General features: G+C 40.9%; 1 protein-coding gene across 1 annotated transcript; it reads left to right on the top strand.

Moving 5' to 3' along the window:
* On the top strand, positions 1 to 22,463 carry LOC109484392. Its single transcript, XM_019787641.1, is given in 38 exon segments — positions 1 to 275; positions 1,169 to 1,311; positions 2,728 to 2,883; positions 3,547 to 3,677; positions 4,088 to 4,210; positions 4,797 to 4,937; positions 5,330 to 5,413; positions 5,560 to 5,629; positions 5,949 to 6,094; positions 6,574 to 6,638; positions 7,829 to 7,944; positions 9,635 to 9,700; positions 9,959 to 9,992; positions 10,167 to 10,287; positions 10,639 to 10,797; positions 11,275 to 11,392; positions 11,820 to 11,934; positions 12,304 to 12,484; positions 12,933 to 13,054; positions 13,374 to 13,530; positions 14,120 to 14,302; positions 14,460 to 14,498; positions 14,625 to 14,792; positions 15,289 to 15,429; positions 15,716 to 15,774; positions 16,050 to 16,170; positions 16,413 to 16,534; positions 16,868 to 16,997; positions 17,444 to 17,640; positions 18,090 to 18,180; positions 18,568 to 18,757; positions 19,234 to 19,427; positions 19,798 to 19,956; positions 20,330 to 20,472; positions 20,857 to 20,996; positions 21,317 to 21,414; positions 21,801 to 21,936; positions 22,393 to 22,463. Coding segments are annotated over 38 exon segments (4,833 nt in total). The 5' UTR covers positions 1 to 72.

Here is a 22,463-nt window from a genome sequence, read left to right as displayed (position 1 = left end):
ATCCGCGGGTGTCGTCCATTTTGTGTTGACGTGTTAGCTAGGTATCTCGCAGGGACAGTCAATTTAAAAATCATGGAGAAGATCATTAATATAACGCCACAGTTGGAGTCGATCTGGGAGAGGCGTTTTAAGACGAAGACCCCGCACAAGTGCGCCCTGGTGCTGGCCCGGGGAGGGAGTAAGGGCATCCCGATGAAGAACATCAAAATGCTCGGTGGAACGCCGCTCATCGGCTGGGTGGTGCGGGCCGCCGTCTACGCAGAGGTCTTCGACAGGTAAGCTTTAGCTTTGCAAAAGTAACAGCATAGAAACACACGCCAAAAAGCAGATACTCAAGCAACTGGATATGATTTGTGTCACTGATAAAAGGTACTGGATGCTCTCTGAAACGTCTGACCGTTTCCAAAATCATATCCAGTTGCTTCAGTAACTGCTTTTTGGCCTATCTTATTACCTGGGTTATGGATGTCTAACCTTCATCGAAGTATAGAATCATATTCAAGCATTTGATTTCGTTCCCTTTGACTTGAAATACAAGAATTGCATTTTGTCTAGTTAACCTGAACGATATGTCGTTATATTTTGTACGGACCCAACCCGAATGGACATAAAGCATTGAAGTTAGATGACCTTATCTTGTCAACCAGGTCACAGACATTACAATTTATGTAAATTATGCCCTTATGTTAATATCATTGTAGGTGGACAATGTGTCACACTGTTGTGTGTCACACTTTTGTCCGCTTGAAGGATTTATCTGTAATCTCTATAAGGATGAGATTGATAAACAAAGGTGGAGCTTCTTCCCAGGACACACCCTCCTCATGCATTTATCAGCATAAAACCCGGAGAGTTTTATAAAAATTTGTGAATAACTATGTGTGGTTCACATGCCGAAATTGAATGAAAACAAGTTGGAAAATCTTGAAATGATTCCGTTTAAGATATTCTGTCAAGAACACGGACTTTTGAAACATTTTTGTTTTGATCAAGGACTTTTTCACACATGAGTTGAACGTTGATGAATAGGGACGCATTTTGTGGCTTACTATTTTATGCTGGAGCTCCCATACTAGCTCCCTATATTTCTAAGGGAGCGAGTATGGGAGCCCCGGCATACAAGTAGGATGGTACCTATGCAGGCTAACGAATCCCTACCCGCCTTTAGCATATGGGTGTCCACCGACAACGAGAGGATCGCCAACGTCGCGAGGGATTATGGGGCGCAGGTACACTACCGGAGTGAAGAGGTGTCTACTGACACCACCAGCTCCTGGGAGACAGTCGGGGAGTTTCTACAGCAGCACCCAGGTACGACAGGAAAAGTTGTTTGTATTTTTTGTTTTGTTAGTTTTGGTGAGAATGCTTTCCTTCTTGTCACCAAGGCGAATGGCACCAGGGGTCTATTTTCTGACCTCGCTTGAGACGGTATAATTCATCCCCTTTGTCTGATTATTTTCTAAACTCTTAGTTGTATTTCGATGTCAACAGCAGCGCCAAAATAGCATTGTAAACGTACGAATGTGTCCAATCAAGTACACTGTATATAATGTCATTGGTCAAATGTTTAACTTTTTGTAAACGATAGATCAATGTATACGATGGTGAAAACTTAAATTTATATGCTTAGTTGCGTCTCCCTCTTGTCTACTATTGACACTACATGTATTCATTACCTCCATGAAATGTGTCATGGAGGTTATATTTTCAGTTGCGTTTATCTGTCCGTCTGTCCGTCTGTCTGTCCGTCTGTCCGTCTGTTGGTCAACAAGATAACTCAAGAACGCCTGGATGGATTGGTTTCATACTTGGTGTGTTGGTAGGGTGTGACAAAAACTGGAAATGATTAGATTTTGGGCCCCCTAGTGGCTTCCCTTGGTACTGCAGCGCAACTTCCGGTTTTGATATCTCGCGATCTGGACATGCTAGGGTCATGAAATTTGGATGGAAGGTAGCTCTTGTCCTCGGGAAGAAGTCACGTGAGTTTGGTCCCCCTAGCGCTGTCTGGAACTGCAGGGTGTTTCTTTGAAAATCTTCGAGAGAGGATAACTGAACAACCGTTTGATGGATCATCATGATTTTTGGTATGTAGGTAGCTTAAGTAATGCTTGACATAATCAAAAGATAATTATGCAAATCAGGATCTAATTTGCATAATTAATGAGGAAATTCTATAAATCAGCTGTATTTCATATTAGGGCTATAAAACTATATAGACATATATCAGTGAGAACGACAAGATCATTGGCAGATATCGATTATGTAAAGGAAGACCTAATTTGCATAATAAATGGCAAATTGGTACAATTTTATGGTGGTAACTGCTGGGAATTTAATACTTGCCATAATTGGAAGTTCAGTGAAGGTGAACATCACTAAACATAATTTATGTCAATCAGGACCTCATTTGCATAATTTATGAGGAAACGCTAGAATAGCCTTATTTCTTAAGATAACCCTGTCATTTGGTGGAGAGTATGATCAATTGATACAATATATGCAAATGGCCTCATATGATTTGAATATATGCGGTGAAAAATGTAAGCCAATTACAGGTGGTCATCACCATGCGTAAGATTTATGAAAACAATACACATGTCATGGAGGTATGAGATCATCGAACTCTAGTTGTATATGTTATTATAGTTTACCTTCATAATCTGTTGCCCATGTAGGCAAGAACATGCAATAAAGGTTATTTATTTCAAATTTTGTTTATTTCTGCAGAGGTTGACATCGTCGCCAACATCCAGGCGACCTCCCCCTGTGTCCACCCCTTCCACATACAGGAGGGAATGCGCATGCTCCTGGAGGACAGCTTTGACTCCGTCTTCACCATCTCTAAGAAACACGGCTTCATCTGGAAGGAGCCTCCACAGAAGGGTGAGTAACTAGTAGCCTCTACCAGGCTTCGGGAGGCGGCTGGAAAGAGTAGAAAATGGCCAAATAGAGAGATAACCTGCCGGGGGAGGTGGTCCCCTAGAGAGTACATTTTGCTGCACCCGACATCTATAGCGGGCCACCTCCCCTGGCATGCCACTATCTCTCTATTTGACCAGTTTCTACTCTTCCAGCCGCCTCCCGAAGCCTGGTAGAGATTACGTAACTAGGTCGTCCTTCATGTGGCATTAGGTCGAGAAAAGGGTCTTAAAATTTGACCTCGACAGAAACAAGGGCAACCAAAAGTCTTTGATAGAGTTGACCCTTTACATGGACATGTCCTTCGGCAAGACTTCCGAACGTGTCACGTCCATTTTAAAACGTTGATACCAGACTTTAGATTATCGGCTAAATTCAACCGAGTTATCCAAGCTAATATATTCATCCGGTTATCTGAACTCTGGTATGAACGTGGTCTTCATAAAAGTTTAGGTTCATGCACCTAAGAATGTGGTTTTAGCAAGGTCTAAGATAGTCTAAGATAAAAACGCTGTATCCAACTAGATGATGAAATGCAAGTCCTACAAAAAGATAGTTTAGATATTATCTAAACTGCCTTTTTATCATATGGTACTTATGCATTAACTTCATCCACATGACCTTCAGATATGCAGCCGATCAACATTAACCTTGACCTGATGAACCGCCCCCGTCGCCAAGACTACGACCCTGAACCTGTGGAGAACGGAGCGTTCTACATGTACACCCGAGAAATACACGCACAGGGGAAAACTCAGGTAAACGGGACTCTTCGGCATATTTTTGTAGTGTAGCTATTCTAGCTGTGGATAAAAGCACAAATTAGTAAAAGGGGACTTTGTTCTTACACAACCGGTAGTATTTCTCTCCTGCTGCTTACGTTTCGATGCCTGTCACTCAGACATCTTCCTCAGAGCTTCTCTGGAGTACTGCTTCTCGCTATACCTATATATTATATGCCCTACCAACCTGATGAAATCATTTTCGGAATCACAACGTAATGTTTGTGAAGATTTGGGTAGACTCAATTGTTTGAGAGTTAGTCATTATCTTGTCTGTTGACTTGAAGAACTGATATTTTGCCTTTAAGATTTACAGAGGATTAAGTCTTAGGAAACTATGTTGATGGCGAAAAAGACAAGTTAAAGTATTCTCTGTTGTCTTCCAGGGCGGCAGAATAGCCTGGTTAGAGATGGGAGGGGAGTACAGTGTGGATATCTACACCGATCTGGACTGGGACATCGCCGAGGAACGTCTGCTGCGGTTTGGATACCACGGCAAACACCCAAAGGTATCAACTCTTTTAAACTTTGTGTATTGGCTTGAATTGTATTATGATTTACTGTGTTATATTCTGCTATGTCATACTTGGGCCACGATAACGTTCGATACGGATGTTCCGGCCCGTGTGATAACTACCGGTATTACACGGGCTTCGATTTTCCAATTTTATTGGGTGGGTGTGTCTGTGTGTGTGTCTGTGTTTCCTGTGGACATCATAACTGCATACTTGTGGATAGCATAACTGAAGAGGGCCTCTATGGATTGTGGTGATTTGGTATGTTGGTAGTTCTTAGGAAGACAAAGATCAAGGTCTAATTCAGACCTCCTGGTGCCTGACCTTGGTACTGAAGCAGAACGTTTTTTGTATCTTTTGTCCTGGGCATGCTATGATCTTGATTTTACGTGGCTGATAGCTTTTCATGTCAGGCACAAGTGGTGTGGGTTTGGTCCCCCGTAATTCTGGAACTACAAGTGAGTTTCTGGCCAAATCAATCAACGCGGATAAATCAAGAAAGGAACGTCGACGAATTTTCATGTTCTCATGTAGGCAGCTTAGACAGAGTTGATTATCTTTGTTTTGCCCCTCCCGTCAGATCGTGAAGCTGGTGGTGATCGCGGCGGACGGCGTGCTGCTGGACAGTCACGTGGAGATCAACGCGCGCGGAGAGGAGCTCATGTCTTATCATCTCAGCGACGTCAACGCCATCAAGCACATGCAGAACAACCTGGTGGAGGTAGGGGGCGTTGTCATCTCAAACCAACGCTTGGAAAACACTGTGACCTTAGACTTAAGTAAAGTCTAATCTCCAAGCAGATCCCTTTCGATGGCAAGGCAGCATCCATTAGACAGGAGTTTGGACGGCCACCAAACTCCTCTGGCTAACAGATACTGTCTTGCCACCGAAAGAGATCTGCTTGGAGATTAGACTTTAGTTCCTCCGGCAACTTCAAACAACATTCCTCTAGAGTTTTCTGTTGTTGTGCTACTTTCATTTCCTTCAATGGTTTAAATCCATGATTTTACCATCCCCTACACTGTGTTCTTCTATGTGAGGTCTTAGGAAATTAATGACTAGTTTCTCCAAATATCTCTGGAATGAAAATTTGACTGTTCTTATGTCCTCAGGTCCGCATCATCGCTGAGGGTGAGAACGTAGTACAGAGACGTCTGGCCGCTTCACTGGGCTGTAAGATTCACGAGAACTCAAAGGTACATCCTCTGACTGTTCCTACAACGTTAGCATGTCCTCTCGCGTTAGTACAATAATGTGTCGTAGATTTCTGAATCTCTATGTTACCCTGATGAATACATCAATGGATCTACATGTACAATACGATTGTTTTGCATCCATCCAGAACAAGCTGCAAGTGCTGAATCAATGGCGGGAAGAGCTGGGACTGACATGGAGAAACGTGGGATATATGGGTAAGTACAAGTAGTATCAACACAACGATCTACCGTTGAAAATATTAATGAAAGGACTAGAAACAATTTTGAAAAAAATTTGAATTTGCTAACATCTAAAATAGTTTAAGTTTTCTGTAGGTGCAACCCGTCCTTTCAAAGTTGTAGGAATACCCATACCTTGAGAAAAAAATTGACATTTGTAATTTGTATCCAGGGGCATGGACACGGACATGCAGTGCGCAAAGGCGGCAGCACGAGCGAATTTCTTGTGCTTTTGTAGGATGTCGATAATCTTAAGAAAAAAATACTAATGTCCCCATCTGTAATTTGAACCCAGGGAGTGAGAACACGGACATGCAGTGTGTGAAGGCGGCGGGCATGAGCGCCTGTCCCGCCGACGCGCACGAGGACGTCCAGCTGGTGTCGCACTTCATTTCCAAGTACAAGGGCGGGCAGGGCGGGCTCAGGGAGTTCAGCGAACAGGTACGCTGAGGTGGAACTGTTGCCGCCTAGTCCTTATAATGTAGACAGAAACGTAGAAATGTTACAAGTCTAAAACATGCTGTATATTTGAATAAATGTCAGGTTAGTTTTCTGTGAGAAATGTTTCCTTTTTTATATAATTTAGGCCGTTAAGCGACGCCGATTTGGATTTAACTGTTGCCGCCTTGTGCGTGCAAACAATATAGACAGAAACGTAGAAATGTTACAGGTCTAAACATGCTATATATTTGTAAAAGTGGTAGGTTAGTTCTCTGTGAGAAACGTTTCCTTCTTATGGCAATTAGCACCGACTAAACTGCTGAGATCACAAAATATGCTGCTCGATGGGCAACCACAGTAAACTAATAAAAAGGAGGGCTACGTTAAGTTTTCGCTCTTTTGGGTACACACTTCTTCGTATACAGCCATACAAAGTATCAACTACTTCTTCTTTTCTTAAAATACTTTAATTTTTACAGGTCCTGAAAGTGAATAAGATGAGCACCTACAAGGACAGAGTGGACAAGACCACAGTCTATGCCAAGTAGAGGAACATCTGCAAACGTCTTCCGCCTGGATCTATCTTGTCAATTTTCTTGCCTTTTCTTTAATGATCACCGTGCCTTAACATAAGATGCTCAGACATCGTCTTATATAGTACATATATAGTCGGAAACTCATTCTTGAGTCAGTAGGTGAATTTGTGGTTTCTTTAACACGACGGCATACATGTGTGACGATAATGTAAAACGAGAATAGTACAGTTTGCGATCAGTATCTGGGCACATTCATAGCACAAATCTAGGGTGCAATATTAATAATAAAAATTTTGTCTATATAGCAAGATTAATTCTATTAATTTGGTAATAATGATGACAGCAATATGATGACAGCAATATATCTTTAAAGGTTGATTTGATGTAGGGATGGATCAGTAACAATATTAAGGGAGAAGGCTGAGTAGAGAAAGCTGTATCGGGCGGGACATCATGCATAATAAATATCTACGATGATATTTATTTGAAAATAGTAACCCTACAGCAATAATGTTGAAGAAAATGATACTTGAATGCACAAAGCAGTGGAGTTGATTTTGTTGTTTATTTGCGTCTATGTACAAGAAATACTTGAGGTGATAAAAGTGGTTGAATACACGTTTATTTTCAAACGTTGACAAAGTGTCTCTGATTCACTTCAGTAGTATTTGATATAACCTATGGCTTTCCATAACTGATACTTAGCCACAAAAGTAGATTTTTTTCTCGACTTAAGACTGCTTCAGCTCAAAGATACACCACTTTAAGTAACCTTAAGCTGAAACCAAAAGTCCCGTACACGCACGCAAAGCTTCCTTGTTGTGTGTTCTTTCTTTCTTTCGTGCACCCAACGCAAAGCTTGCGTGCGACAGAACACTCAGCCTATCCCGGCTATATCCGCCATCAAACTACATGTACGGACACGGATCTGTTGTCACACGGGGTCAAAGGTGCTCACAAACCCACCTAACCGGTTTCTGGATGACTTCACCTGTGATTACTGTACAGACGACAATAACAACAACAGGGATGCGGCAGTACCTGGCACGCCCACATACCCGCCCTTCCGCTTACTGTCTGCACCCCTCGGGGAAAACTACGTCATAATGACCCCCTGGCCGAGAGACAACCATATTTCTTGGTAGTGTGTCACCTGCACAGGTAACACTCGTGCGGTCACCTGTCTCGTGTCTTCAAGTAACCCGGCCACGTCTTGAAACATTTGAAGGAATTCTCAGGAACAGAACCTCGGCATGGCACCGACGGGAAGGATTCTTCTGACGTTCACCTTGATCCTGCTTCAAGTCGTCTTAAGTAAGTGAAATGTTGATCTTGATGCCTTGTACACACAGGTAACACTAGAACGTCCCGTATGTGTGTGTAGTGTGTATGATCTCATATCGACAATACTGGTTGATCAGATCCTTCGCTAAAGACATACTTAAGGGTACACGGCCTTGGTATTATCGGATTATACCTACACTGAAGTCTAGAGTATTGAATTTTCTTCTTAGTACTTGGCGAAGCGTACCAAGATTACCAGCACAGACAAGAGTGGGTGGGGGCCATCTCTTAATGGATAGGTATACGTGTTGTGCTGAATAGGTACGTTTCTTGTTGGGGGGGGGTGTGAACGTATCTAGTTCTACGATCCTTGTGTAGTTTCTTAAGATAACTGTGTGTCTCCCCCTTTACGTTTCTGAAACTCAAGGCAGGTAATTTGGAGACGCCGGTTGTTGTAATTGTTCACGATAAACAAGTTATTGTTATCAAAATCAGCAGCGGGCGTTTCCGTACTGCTTAACAAAAATGACGACAAAAACAATGCAGCACCCACATACATGGACGTCCCGCTTCCCACATTCTTTACGCCATCGCAAATGAAGAATTTCTTGCGTGCCAGAGAGCTTACTGGCGTGTCCTATAGTGTGTTCTAGTGTGTTTAGATCGTCTGTGTTTACCGTCCGCGTTTCCCTGCGCTCAGCCGTTACTGGCCCAAGGGGCAAACCCACTCAGGTATATCGCCTCACAAGTTTCAGTCACCGCGCCATACAGTTCAACGACCCCTCGAGCTTCCAGTCTTTCTCTCACATCCACACACACTACTGTGTAGACTCCAAACTGTTCGCTCCCACATTATTTGTACCTTTAAATTCTTTTGTTGACAACAGTGTGCCGGAATAGAAATAGACACCTGTTATTTTCCACCAGTCGCGTTGTTCCGTGTGGGACCATAGAGGCATAAATATTTCATGAAGTCAAGAAAATCAATAAAGAAAACGAACCAAGCGAACTATATGTTCAAGAAGGGGTTTAATCGTTAGTACTTCTAGTAGTGTTTATGTCCCAACAAGGCGATATAACCCGAACAGGTAACTTCGAGAACGATCTTTAGGGCGAATCCATTGTTTCCTGCTTGTTGTTGCAAGGCTTGAATTTCCGTTCTTACAAAAGATGGACGCCTCTCGTAACCGCGTTATACTGGTGTTTCTCTTACGCAAACCTACAAGCCACAACAATGGGCACTAGTGCAGAAACACTTGTGCGCGGTAATGCGGCGTGCAAGATCGTATTGAGGGAATCGAGTTCAGTCAAGATTAGGAAGATCTAGGGAGGAAATTCGATACAACTTAAAAGAGGGAACCTGCTTGTATATCGCTGGTTGGCTGGTTATATAGATTGATTTTAGGTCAAAAGTTCAAGTAACCTTCTGACTGCACACATCGAACCCGGAACGAAGACATTTTGAATATTCTTTCTAGCTGAGAGAATACGAGTCATATAGTAATTCTAGTAGATCTAATATTGTCGAATTTGTTTTGTGTCAGACCTTCATTCTAGACTGAATAGACGGAGAGTGAATGAAATTCGTTTGTCCAGAATTTTTTTTCTTTCCGACGTTTATAACATGGAATTTCTACCTTAATATATTCAAAGGGAACAGTTTCGTAATCAACCATATATCGAAATTATATGTAAAGTATGTTCCTTACTTTTCCCACAGGTGACCAACAGGCTGTGGTCCTGCCTACAGTGAGAATTCCCTCAGCAATCTCTGTGTCGTTCACGAGTAAGTCTGGCTTTAATCCCCAGTATAGTAAGAAAGGCGACAATGACATGTACAACTGGATTCTAATGTGAAAATACATATTTGACCTTGAGTCCGCTCTAGAATACTGCAAATTCAGCTAAAACTCATCAAATATATATAAACAAAAGAAATCTATATGCAGGATCAGGAGACATGGAGGCATAAGGGCCATTACTAGTTCTGCTTTTACCAACAACTAGTTTCTTTGACACCGATTCTTTCCTATCTTTTCCACAGATGACGGTTTGAACGACCAGGCTGTTTCGAGAGCGTGAGTTGCATCAAATTATTCTCCTGTTGTGTATTTGATTTGTCCACTGTATATTTCTCCTCCCATCCATCCCTACATTCAAATGTGGTGTTGTTGTTTGTTTTTGAATATTTGTTTCTGATCTTACAATAATTCTCTTGTGAATGTGAACATATCCGCTTCCTCCACACACAGAGCCAGCAGTATCAACTGGAGGTCAAGGTTCTACAGGTTCCTGGAAGGCAGATTAAGTGGAAGCGAGCTCAGTGAAGATGACCTTTCTTCGGTGGAAGCCAAAGTACTAGCTGCACTGAAGGTAAATATGTAGAATTAGATAGAACGTTAACGCCAATTCTATCACAAATCACCCCATAATGTCTATCTGATCTGTAACTGCGTTTGTATTTAGTTAACGTATATACATGTATATGACTAAAATGGTAGTTATTGTTGAATGACAATATTGCTATGCTCTACCTTCTCAAAAAATACCAAATACATTTAACATATAAAAGAGACTTTTACGTTAATCAGGCACTAAGGACACCGTGGAGAGACATTTCTCTTGACATTTTCCAGAAACATTTTTTTATAATTTTTGTCACATTTTTAGCCTAGAGATAATTAATGATGTGACTCCCTGTCTACCTTTTTTTTTTCATCAAAGCTACCGAAGCTGAATGAGATCAGTGCGCCTGGGCTAGGGTACCTTCTGACCTCCGAAGACGTCGCCCGAGACGTTCCGTCGGTTGTTCACGTCTTGAAGAACATCGACAACGTCAAGTTCTTCGACATTCTTCAGATCGCAGCCTCCACCTCAAGTCTGGTAAGATTGTAACATTCTCTTTAAATATAGAGCTAGAAAAGTAGCATTTGGTGAAGTAAGCATGATAGATTTGGTTTATTTTTCTACGCATACAAGACAGTCGTGTTTTAACCGGTTAGATGGTAGTATAATGAAAGAAGTTAGGCAATTTCTTATGGTTGCTTTGCATGTGTCTAGGTTAGATAATGGTACTTTTATGATGGTACATTTAATAACTATCTAAATGTTAACCAAACTACTAACTGAGCAACCCAACAACGTATAAGATTGTTTGTAAAATATTCAAAGCCATCCTGAATTAAAACGATAGTTATATGTATACAATGGGCATTATACCGACACTTTTGAACCAGATGTAAGCATGAGATATTGATATCATAGGAGTAAGCATGATGAGTAGCCCTTCTAGTAACATTACAGGATTCTAAGCTATGCTCTAGAAACTGACTTTGTTTACTGTAACATATTTCACATCAGGGACAAGGCCCGCAGCCAGACCGGTCTGCAGCCCTGCCCCGCCAGCCTGTCCCCGGACTGAACATCTCCACACCTCTCCGGGACGCCATTCTCAACATCGGGATGAACCATCTGCAGGGTAATTCCTGTTTTTTTTTTTTCATTGTACTTTTATGTATATATTTGCGGTCACTTCTCTACGGCGAACTTATGATTGAAGTTAGCAAATAATTCACCAAACACCGACTTTTTCTGCACCTGCCGCCACCGTGCGTGAACATATTTCCGTGAACTTTTTTCTCAGACCTTGAACTTTTGCTACCGTTAACATAAAGTGAATTAATATCTTTTTAACATCATAAAATTCTGGGAATGACAACCAGGTGAGAGCTGTTGAGAGCTATCTATTTCGTTGGTTTGATATATTTCAATCTGCTTTTCTCAAATTCTATTGCAATGCCCTTAGGAAGTTTTGAATCACTGAATCTGAATTCGGAACAATGAAACAACTACAACTGTCCATCACCTTTTTTTATTGTATTTCAATAACAATTGTGTGCTTGTAGGTGAACTGGACGAGGCATGGCAGGACAGCCTGGCGAAGTTGTCGCCTTACCTGCCGGGTATCACTGTGGGGCAGGTCAACAGGGTCAAGCAATCCGACATGGTCGCCAACAAACTGTGAGTGGAGGACCATGGCTCTTCGTTTGTTGTGTTACACAAATAAACTAACTCAGAAATTATACTGCACAGGTGGTTTTGGGACTTTGGAGTTCTTAATGATTAGGCATCGTTATAGTTGAAAACTGATGAAAATTGTAGAAAATTGCTGGGAAATTGGATGTAGTTCAGCCCTTTCGCTGGCTAATGCAGTCACTAGCGTTGACAGTTTTTAAATCAAATCTGTACATCGTACATTTTTATTACCTACTCATATTCGGTATTTCTATAATGTACAAAACGAGACTGTTTCTTTTATGTGGATAATTTTCTACTTTTATTTCAGTAAAAATGAACACTAAAAGATTTGTTCTCTTTGCTTGTGTCTAGCCTGGAACTCTTGCAGAATGCCCGGCCCATGCTCAGCAGTTCTGTGCGAGCTAACGTTGTCCGGTACTTCAAGCGAGTCAAGGCCGGGAACTGGTCGACAGAAGAGAACGTCATTCAGTCACTGGGAGTGTTTGTTGGCGACATAAGTCTGGACGATGTTGACAACATAACCATCGATACAGTAAGTATATAAACACGCAGGATTCCGATTCCAAATGTTTTAATTGCTTAAAGTTTGGATCGTTTCGTGTCATCAATATACTAGTAGATACATGTACAAACTCAACGATTGGTCACATATTAGTTATATATTAAAAACCTGTCTCCTGATACTGTATTGCAACGAGTATCATACTTGATTGTACAAGCAATTAGCCTTCGGGCATGATTTTGCAAATAAAGTTTCTAATAAACGGATGCGAATCACCACATCTAACATAATTTCAATTAACAGCCAACGTATGGTAATATCTTTTTTGTTTTGAAGATATGCCTTGAAACCGTGTAGTTATTTCTATGCTTCTTAGTTCTATGTTTAGTGAAAACCACAAAACGAACGAAAATGTGTACAAAATCATCTGAAGCTAAAATTTGATTGAATGATATATTTTGACTTTCCCTTCTTTCAGTGGAAACTGGTGTTCAACTCTCACAGACTAGAGGACATTGACCCCACGTTAGCCCGCGGCATTCTGGATAAACTGCTGTATGCAAATGTCACCGTAACGGAACCAATAGGCAACGTTCAGAGGTAAGTCCGCTTCATGCACCACAGCAGAGTTACACACAAAAGATTGTTCCAGTTTTGGTAAGAATTTCAGTAAAGTAAACACTAGAAGGCTTGTTCTTTTTGCCTGTGCCTAGCCTGGAACTCTTGCAGAATGCCCGCCCCATTCTCAGCAATTCTGGAATTCGTATTCCTTTCATGGCAGCTATCGCTGTTAAGTTAGATTTAACAAATACAAGCGACAGCAGCATGGATGCTGATCTTTCTTGACTTATTAGTCAAGTGCCGTTTGAAAAAAGACTTGTGTATGTTTGAAAAAGACTTGTGTATGTTTTTGCTGCAGACTGGGTAAGCTGACGTGTGTGTTACCCGAGGCGCTGGGGTACAAGGCGAGTTCCCTGAGTCAGGACGTGTGGCGGGAACTGGCGCGGGTGCTGCACAAGTGTAACATCGGCGCCCCGGGACGGCCTGGGAGCGGGCTGTCCAGACCAGGCAGGAAGGTAGGATGCTGTGGATGTTTCGAGTTATACGCGTTTCAAACGCTTTGTTGGTATATTTGGTAACTCGTTTGTTAAGAGCTATACCAAATGTTACTGTGGTTAGGTATGAAGAGAAAACAACGAAGTGCATTGGGGGAATTAGATAATATAAGACCATGTAATACTCGTGTATTGTAGTCCTTTAACCGCCCTTTTATTTGCTGTCAAAAGGCACATTCGTTGCTATTCATTCAGGTCAAGGATAAGCTTTATTGGGGCATTTTGCTTGGCGTTTTTAAGTCCAAGTGTGGTAACGGTACTCGGGAGAAAAGCATTTAAAAGTGGTACGCGGTACGGCCTGGCTCTGTTAGGGAATAATGTATGGAGTGGATGGCACATTCAGCACCAAGGACAGCTCCCAACGTTAGTAGCCCCAGAACGCACTACTACCGTTGGGACCTGTCCTTGGTGCTGAACGTGCCATCCACTCCATACGTTATTCTATAACAGGACTCGTAGACCTTTGCATGGTTTTGAGTGAAAAATAAGGACTGTATATTCCATTGTTTTACACCAAAAAGTAACGTTAGATGTTCATCTTGTATCTCAGTTGGCTCAGAGAATCGCCAAGTCGCTGATCCCTGTACCAGCCTCTGCCAGTGTCACTGACCTACGGAACGTTGGCCCCGCCATTGTTGGCCTGTCGGTCACTGACCTCCAGCAGCTGAACAACAGGAGAGTGTATGACGCCATGTCTGAAATGTCACAGGCCCAGGGACTGTCCAGGGCACAGGTTGGGTTTTTGTTTCTTTACTTTCGAAAACGCAATTAACATTTTGAGATAGCTTCTCAAAGTCTATTAGGTTTATTTGCTGTGGGATATCGTCTTTTTTCTTTCATGAACATGATTTTTCTTACACCTCAACTTCGTTATTATTTTGCAATTTCAGGCACAAACTCTACTTCAAAAGTATGTCAGTGGAAAAGGGGTAAGTAGAAAAAAAATTTGTATCTAACTTTCTTTTTCAGTTGCACATCGCCATCGGTATAAGTCAACACTATGTTAGCACAGTCTTAATGACTTTGGATAACACAGTATCTTTCCCTTTCTAAAGTCTTCAGTGACCACTTCAGACTTTTCTCGCCTGGGCAATGTCGTAGCAGCAGTGGACAGCGAAACTCTGGCCCAGTTTGGACGACAGGACCTACAGGGGTCACTTTCTACTATCATTGCTTCCGCCCACACGATGTCTCCTGCACAGAGGAAGGCCATTGTGAAGAAGGTTAGCTTTCATTACATGATCTTACATGATAGCTGCCCATGTGTACTAGTTTGTGTCACAACGTATTTGTACTACAATGTGGCATTGAATAACCAACTGGCTAGGCTACTGGATAGGAGATCAAGAGGTCTTATCGGATCAATCACTGGCATTCCAGGCTAGTCATAGTGTCCTTGGGAAAGGCCCTTAACATGATCTTCCTCACTCCACCCAGGTGAATACACATGAGCATGCTTCTGTTTCAAACATAACTTTACATGTATCAATCATAAAAGAGAACAGAGCAAAGGCAGCAGAATTAAGTACATTAATCTTGGTTTTGCATCACTGTATGTTATCTTGCTGAATATGAATACTTTTAATTAAAGTTCATTCATCTGACGAACATGGTGGATTTGAAACATAGAAGAGTAGATATGTATAATAGTTACAAACAGGCTCGTTCAAGTTAATACCAACATCATAAAAGTGACATATTTTAAACTTATTGTTTCAGATTGTTGGCAACAGTCCTGACAGTGTTGTGAACGACCTTGGACCTCTGATCTCTGACCTGTCTCTGGGGTCAGTACAGAATGTGTTCCCATCACAACAAGACATCCCCACACTGGCTACACTACCCTGGAACCAAGCACAGGTAAACATGCTCAGGAAACATTAACACACATTCATACTTGAAGTGTGAAAATAAAGCACACCTATGTTTAATGCACACTGTAATGTTATACTATTGTATGTAGATTGACCCTATGTAAACGCACTTTCTGAGTGAGGGTTGGAAGTTGTATTTGGTTACTACTAACATGTCAACTATCAAAAGAATTTAACCGTACAGTATTGTCTTTTTTGCCTTTCTGTAGTACACTTTGTCCGATTTTTTAAAACTGTTGTTTACAAATTACTCCTTCTGATGACTTATCCAGGCAGCAAATATGATCAAGAGAATAAAGGAGACAAGACAGCTGACTCCAAGTTTAGTTGGGTAAGATGGTTTGTTGCTGTTCATTGGAAAAAAAATTGTAACTGCACTGCATGTAGAATTTCTTCCATTTCTCTTTCTTGAGTACACAGTTCACACTTAATTTGTGGTTAAAATGAGTACAACAATCCTTATTTACCTGATAACATATCCATTAGGGTGTGCTTAAAAGAATGAGAACTAAGAATGCTAGTGTACAAAACATGTTGACAAATCAGTCTATCATCAGTGAGAAACAGACTACCAGCAGTACTAACACCTGACATGTCTTTGTTCAGTACATTAGGTACCCTGTTGAGTGGGTTTGGGTGCCCTGACATGGATGATGTAGCTCTACAGGACATTGTTGAAGTGACTGTGATGCTGTATGATTATGTGGATCAGCTTCCCAGAGCAGTGGTAAAGAACCTTTCTTGTTCTTGTTAATAATTATATCTAATAACATAATTTCAAAGGGTCAAATATATCCTCCAACATGAAAAATGTTTCCAAAGAGATTTTCAATGCAACAGCTTCCAGTATAATGCACAGGATATAACTGTCTGTGCATTTGTAACTATATATATATATATGAACACAGAGCACCAGAAATATATAGCTGCAGCATAAACTTACTTCTTTATTTATTTTCTTCCTTTCAGAGAGTTTGCCTGGCCAATGCCACGCTGGTAGCCATGAACATCACCCTGAAGAGAAGTGGCACTGTGACAGGCTCCACTGGTGCTGTGACTACAGTACCCGGGCATGTGATTGCAGAAATGCAGTAAGTGTATCCATATACTCCTGAATATATGTTCACCTATAACTCATCTTGTCAACTAGTGTAAAGAAGAATTCAACATATTATGTTTGAAGCTGTCTAGAAATGTTATAAAATCACCTAATTTCCTCATCAATATTATATTTACATGTATTGTGAATGGCTCACTATAATGTAAAGTGTTCTAGCTAATAATGCACTGATATAAAGTAAACATGGCCAGATAAAGTAACGTAAAAGATAATATGTTTCAAACTGAATAGTTTTTTACTTGAAATTCTCTGATGTTGTTTCACATGACCAAGACATTTATATCAGTATTGCAAATCCCTACAGGTATGAAATTTTGGCCTCCATCCCACGTCCAGACTGTAGTGATGCATTCCGCAAAGTTGGAAAACTGGACATGTCACAGTTCCCTCTGTGGTACCAGCGCAACATGACAGCACTGGCACTCACCTGTCTGGTAAGATGTACACAGTTATGGTTCAGGGTGTTGGCTCTTTTTCTTTGCTACAATTTAACAATTTATGAAGATAGCATGCCAAATATAAATGGGAAGCATGTTTTATGTTACATATTTTTGAGTCATTCTGCATGTACAAATATGAAAAACATTACCTGTTAACACTTCACTTATTAAGTAACACAAGATTATGGGGTAACTTTTTGCATTCAATTTGGCTTATCAATAATCTTTCTACTGTAGAAAGTCCACTGAAATTTAATTTAAACTGTCACTGAGTAGGGATAGCTATCAGGCAGTGATATAAAAATTCTATTAAATGATGCACTTACAGAAATACAGCTGGGAGTTTTGTAGTAATAACAATAACATTTTATCAACCTTTCTTGGATAGTATTCATCATGCATGTGTCATCATTGACAGCAGTGTTATTGTTTACCTACAGGGTAAACAAAAGAGTCAACCATACAGACTGGATGCCACGGATGTTGATGTGCTCGGGAAACTTCTGTGTCACATCGATGACTTCTTTAAGGTTACTGAAGATGCAGTGCTGGATGCCATCAACCTCCTGAAGGAATGTCAGTGTTTCACTGTCAGACAGAGAGAGGCTGTGAAGGACATGATTAAAATTGCCTTTGGGTAGGTATTGTTTTTATTCATCCCATATCACCTAGTATTGTACTACGTAGACTGATTTGTTAGATTTGTTCTATCATTTCTGCCATACTTTGTACCTTGTTGCGTAATAAAAGTCAGTATAATGCTTGGTTAGTCCGTCTTATATAAATTCACGAATCATTAAACATTTTTACAAAATTTTTAAAGTATTGCTGTGAAATTCACTCATACTGCAAGCTTGATGTTTGTTACATTGATGGGTCACATTAAAATATTCGCAAAATTATTACCTTGTATGAGAAATATGAAAGAAATCAAAGCTAACCACCTTGTACTATTATAAAGACCATCTTACAATGCATCTCCTAGTCATCCTTCCAGTTCTGAGTGTGCATGCAGTGTGAAAGGGCATAAGTGATAAGCCCTGTTTTGCTGAATGTATTGCTGTAACAACATAATGTGTCCATCAGGAACAATGCCCGATGGTGGACGTCCTACGAGCTGGGCCAGGCCGGGCCTCTCCTCCACCTGCTGGATGGAGACATACAGAGGATATCTCAGGTCAGCAGCACCTTCTCATAATACTTTGTGATTTATTCTTGAAATGGCTGACATTGTAAAGGTGTGATCTTAATTGCATGGTGATTTGAGGCTGGTATGTACATGCCTAGTAAAATGCAGAAATTGTAAAGGCATTTTTAGGGGCTGGAAGCATGCATGGATAACAGAAAAAACTCTTCAACTGTTGTCCTTCTCAGAAATGACATTACAATTACCAATATTGCTCAAAAACCCCTTTCAACCACTAGCTATACCTTTCGCCTTATAGCTGCCTATTGTCTAGGCCACTTTATGCATCTGTAGAAACCATTTCATGATGTCATTGATCTCTTATTGTAATACTCTTATTGTTCAAACATCAGTGTCTATCTCTTCTTTTTTCTTTAGGATGCTTTGTTGGATGCCATAGATCTGGTGCTTCCCGTCCCACAAGACAACAGAAACATCATCAATGCAAACAGAACTACAGAAAGAGACTGTCTGCCAGTGAAGAGGAATAACAATCTCTATAAGAGGGTCATCTCTGCAGTTGCCAGAGGCAGGACATCACCCATCCCCACACGGAACAGGAGACAAAGTTAGTTGGACTGTTATTTGTATGACACGCTGATCACATGTCCTTTAAAGTAAATTTGTGTTCCTCTAAACCTGTAGACACTCCATGTGCCATAACACTACCTAAACTTGAGTGTGAAGCTGACAATCTTGCAGGAACCACTCTACCTCTGTGGCATAAGGCTGTATTTAAATGGATGGCACTTTCAGCACCAAGGAGAGGTCCTAGTCCAAAGTGCTGCAAGGGAAATGGAAATCAGTTCATTAAGATGTGATTAGACTTACTAAATTGATTTTATGTGCTGGCATTGCCAAAACCTTTCAAACTGAACAATATATCTTCCTAAATTTTTCCTGTTTAAGTTCTTAGATTAGCAAGGCATGTTTTCTACCCTTTTGTAGTGGTTCGATGGTCATACAGTACAACGTAAGTCTACTACATGTAGTAGGTTGTTGATTGTAGGATCATAAATGGAGTTTCTCTCCTATGTTTTGCAGCCCTGCAGGCGCCTCTCCTGTGTGACCAGGTGCAGCTGCTGGGTGATGCTGTAGTACAGCTGACAGAACAGCAGGTGACCTACATGGAGGACAGGGAGTTTCTGGACTGTCTGGAGGTGTTCGGTGCTGCCCGCTCCAACGACACAGACTGGGATGACTACATGCTGCGTGTGCTGAGGATCAAGACTTTTGATGTGAGCTTAATTGACTAGCCTTACTTATAATCAGAATAAAATGAAGTATATGGCATTACCTACTCTGAACTGTTTAATGGTTTTAAAAACTTTTTGTTGAAGTATTGTGTCTCTATATGTGATCTTGTTTTGCTTCAAACAAAATTGACCTCTGTGAGAAGGATGATGGATTTAGAAACACTTTCCTACTTATGAGATGATGATTACAGATATACCGGAAAACATTTCCATCTCCAACATTACTGTGTATATACATGGATGGACTTTTAAAATAAAGTTTACAGTTAAAGGATTATGACTGTCACATGTTAAATTCAATAAACCGTTGATTATAATCATGAAAATAACACTGATGTTATTTTATTTGCAGGCCGCTGGAGGAACTGTCCAGCAGTTGACCCCTGACCGCATGGCGCGAGTTGGTCGCATCGCGGTGACCTTTAGCCCCGGCGACCTGTCAGCTCTGAACTATGGGAACATCGACAGTGTGTACGGCATCGCAAAGCACTCTAACTACAGCAAACAACAGGTTAGAGTCAAATGTTTGCTTTTAGGTGCATTTTAGGTCCTTTTCCTTTCCTTAACCATACACGTATGTTAAGAAGAATTTGGAGGCTCCTGCAGATGTTGAAAAACTAGAAAGAACTCTGTATTCATTAACAGCTTAACACTTTGTATCCTTGTAAAATTAATGTTTCTTATATTCTCATACACATGTAGTCTGCATAAGTATTTTGCAATTTCTCTTGAAACCTTGTCAGCACAAAATATATACTACTAGTTTATATTACTTGTTCTACTATGAAGGGGGCCTATGAGTATGTAACAGGTTAGGTTATGGGCTTTTCAGAAAGCTCTGATTGGTCAGATTTGAAATGTAGTGTCATGACTGTTGGGTACAGGTGGAGGCTGCCTTCAGAGCCTTCCTGAACCAAAACGGAAACGACGTCAGCGCTCTGACAGAAAGGCAGCTGATTGGACTCGGTAACTTTCTGTGTGGCATGTCCACATCACAGGTCAGCAGGATCAACCTGGGAGCTTTCAGGTCGGTGGGATTTAGTTTTAGGTGAAATATCTCTCACTAAAGATATCTTATACGTAATGCTAATAATATTCCTCATATATTGTTCAGCAATTGACGTAAGGTTTGATTTTCAATGTCATTCCAAATCTAAGATGGCATGAGTTTAACATTAGACAAATTATTGTTAATACATTGAAGAAGTGTTCACTTTTAATTATAACTTGACTGAAGGGTAAACATTTATCTTCCTTGCATTTCATATTTTGCGAGAAACTTTTAGTATAAAAAAACAGCAGGTCATTAAGTATGTAAGTGCAGTGTCTGCTTCAAATACACTAACTTTCCATGATTTCCAAACTGTAAGAACTGTTACTAATTCCCCCACCTTCTTAACATATTCACTAGTGATGCAGTGCGCAGTATTGGCCTGCTGACAGATTGTGACAATGCCAGACTGGGTGCCCTGAGAACCCTGGCAGGAAAACTGTATGGTGGGCCCAAAACGTGGGGCCAGGATACTATAGTGGACCTGGGGGTTGTCATGGGTAAGTGTTGGTTTACCTCCTGTAAAGTGACTTCAAAAGACAGAGTGTGGCAAATGTGTTATTTATGAAATCATGTAGAATTATTTTTCATGTAACATTAATTACTCATGACTAAAGGGTTTACTGGTTCTGAATGCATAGTAGAAACAGTTTTAGCTAATTCCTTTGTAAAGTTTAATGGGCAGATAGCTGCCTTAGATATGAGACAATATGCCATTATGATCTAGTAGAATATCCAATGTCAGTGCAGTCATTTTCTCATGCCGATGAATAATGACAATGATCCATGTTACATTCAGTAACTTCCTGTTCTATTTCAGCTGGGCTGTCAGCATCGGAGCTGTCAGGGTTACATGAGGACAGGTGGAGAGCTATCACACCATTGGCTATCTCTGTTATGGACCCAAACAAATTCAAGGTATGCTTAGATACTACATGTACACCACTGTCTAAAGATGTAGGCCTGAGACATAGTGGACGTTTTTTTTCCAACAGTTCAAATTCCATTTTCTATATTGACATCACTATATAGATAACAATTCATCAATTCATATCATTTTTACGCACTTTCACTCTCAGCTATTTTCATGTAACTTTAGTGTGACACGATCACTATGTGTAATATACAATTGAGAGATGTTGAGAAAAAGAAGATACTCTTGTCTTGGCTTTTCATTGCAGTTGTCAAAGCCTTGTGAGATCGTTTTGCCCTTTCTAGCATAGCATATTTGATAGTCATCAGAATTCTTATAAACTCTGAGTGTTGTTGAGGAGTATTCAATCCTTTGTTTATGTCTGTTTCAGCAACTCTCTGCTTCACGGCTAAGAAGGTTGGGCCCCTCGCAGGCCATGGCAGTCACTAACAAACAGTTGCGGGCTGCGTCCCAGGCACAGAGGGATGCTGTGTATGATGCAGCCTTGGGACAGAATGGGAACAGAGGTAAGACATCATATACAGATCCTCAAGGGCAAGGGTAGCATTCCTTCAGAATGTTGATGGCATTTAGCATGGCTACTTCTTAAAGGTTTGCCCAATCTTAAAGTCGTCTATATGACACAGAAGCTTCCCCAAGACGTCAACATCTGTAGCATCCAGTCTGTACTGTTGACTCTTTTGTCAAGTCTTTTGATACTCCCTGTACATCTTGGTTCCATGGTGCATTTAGAAGATCCAATCCATAGAAGTGTCAATGACATAATAGAGTTTTTGCCTTCATGGAACCTATGGAACAGAATTGAACAATTGCTATTTATATGAGAGAAGTCAAATTATGGGACATCAGCATGTGAACACAAAACTGTAGCTACAATTTCTTCTAGTTCCCCTTCCAAGATGGCCAGTATTAATGGTGTTTTGTCAGAATATAATATGAACTCTTCCTTTCTTTTCCTCCAGCCTCTCTCCTACAGGCCAACATCATGATGATGGTTGTCTGCTTCTGCTGTGCATTACGATGGTGGTCCTGA

The sequence above is a fragment of the Branchiostoma belcheri genome, unplaced genomic scaffold (genome assembly GCF_001625305.1).
Source record: "Branchiostoma belcheri isolate BF01 breed outbred unplaced genomic scaffold, Haploidv18h27 scaffold7, whole genome shotgun sequence".
Taxonomy (NCBI): domain Eukaryota; kingdom Metazoa; phylum Chordata; class Leptocardii; order Amphioxiformes; family Branchiostomatidae; genus Branchiostoma; species Branchiostoma belcheri.
Note: the sequence above shows the minus strand (reverse complement) of the source record. Positions and strands in the feature narration are given on the sequence as shown.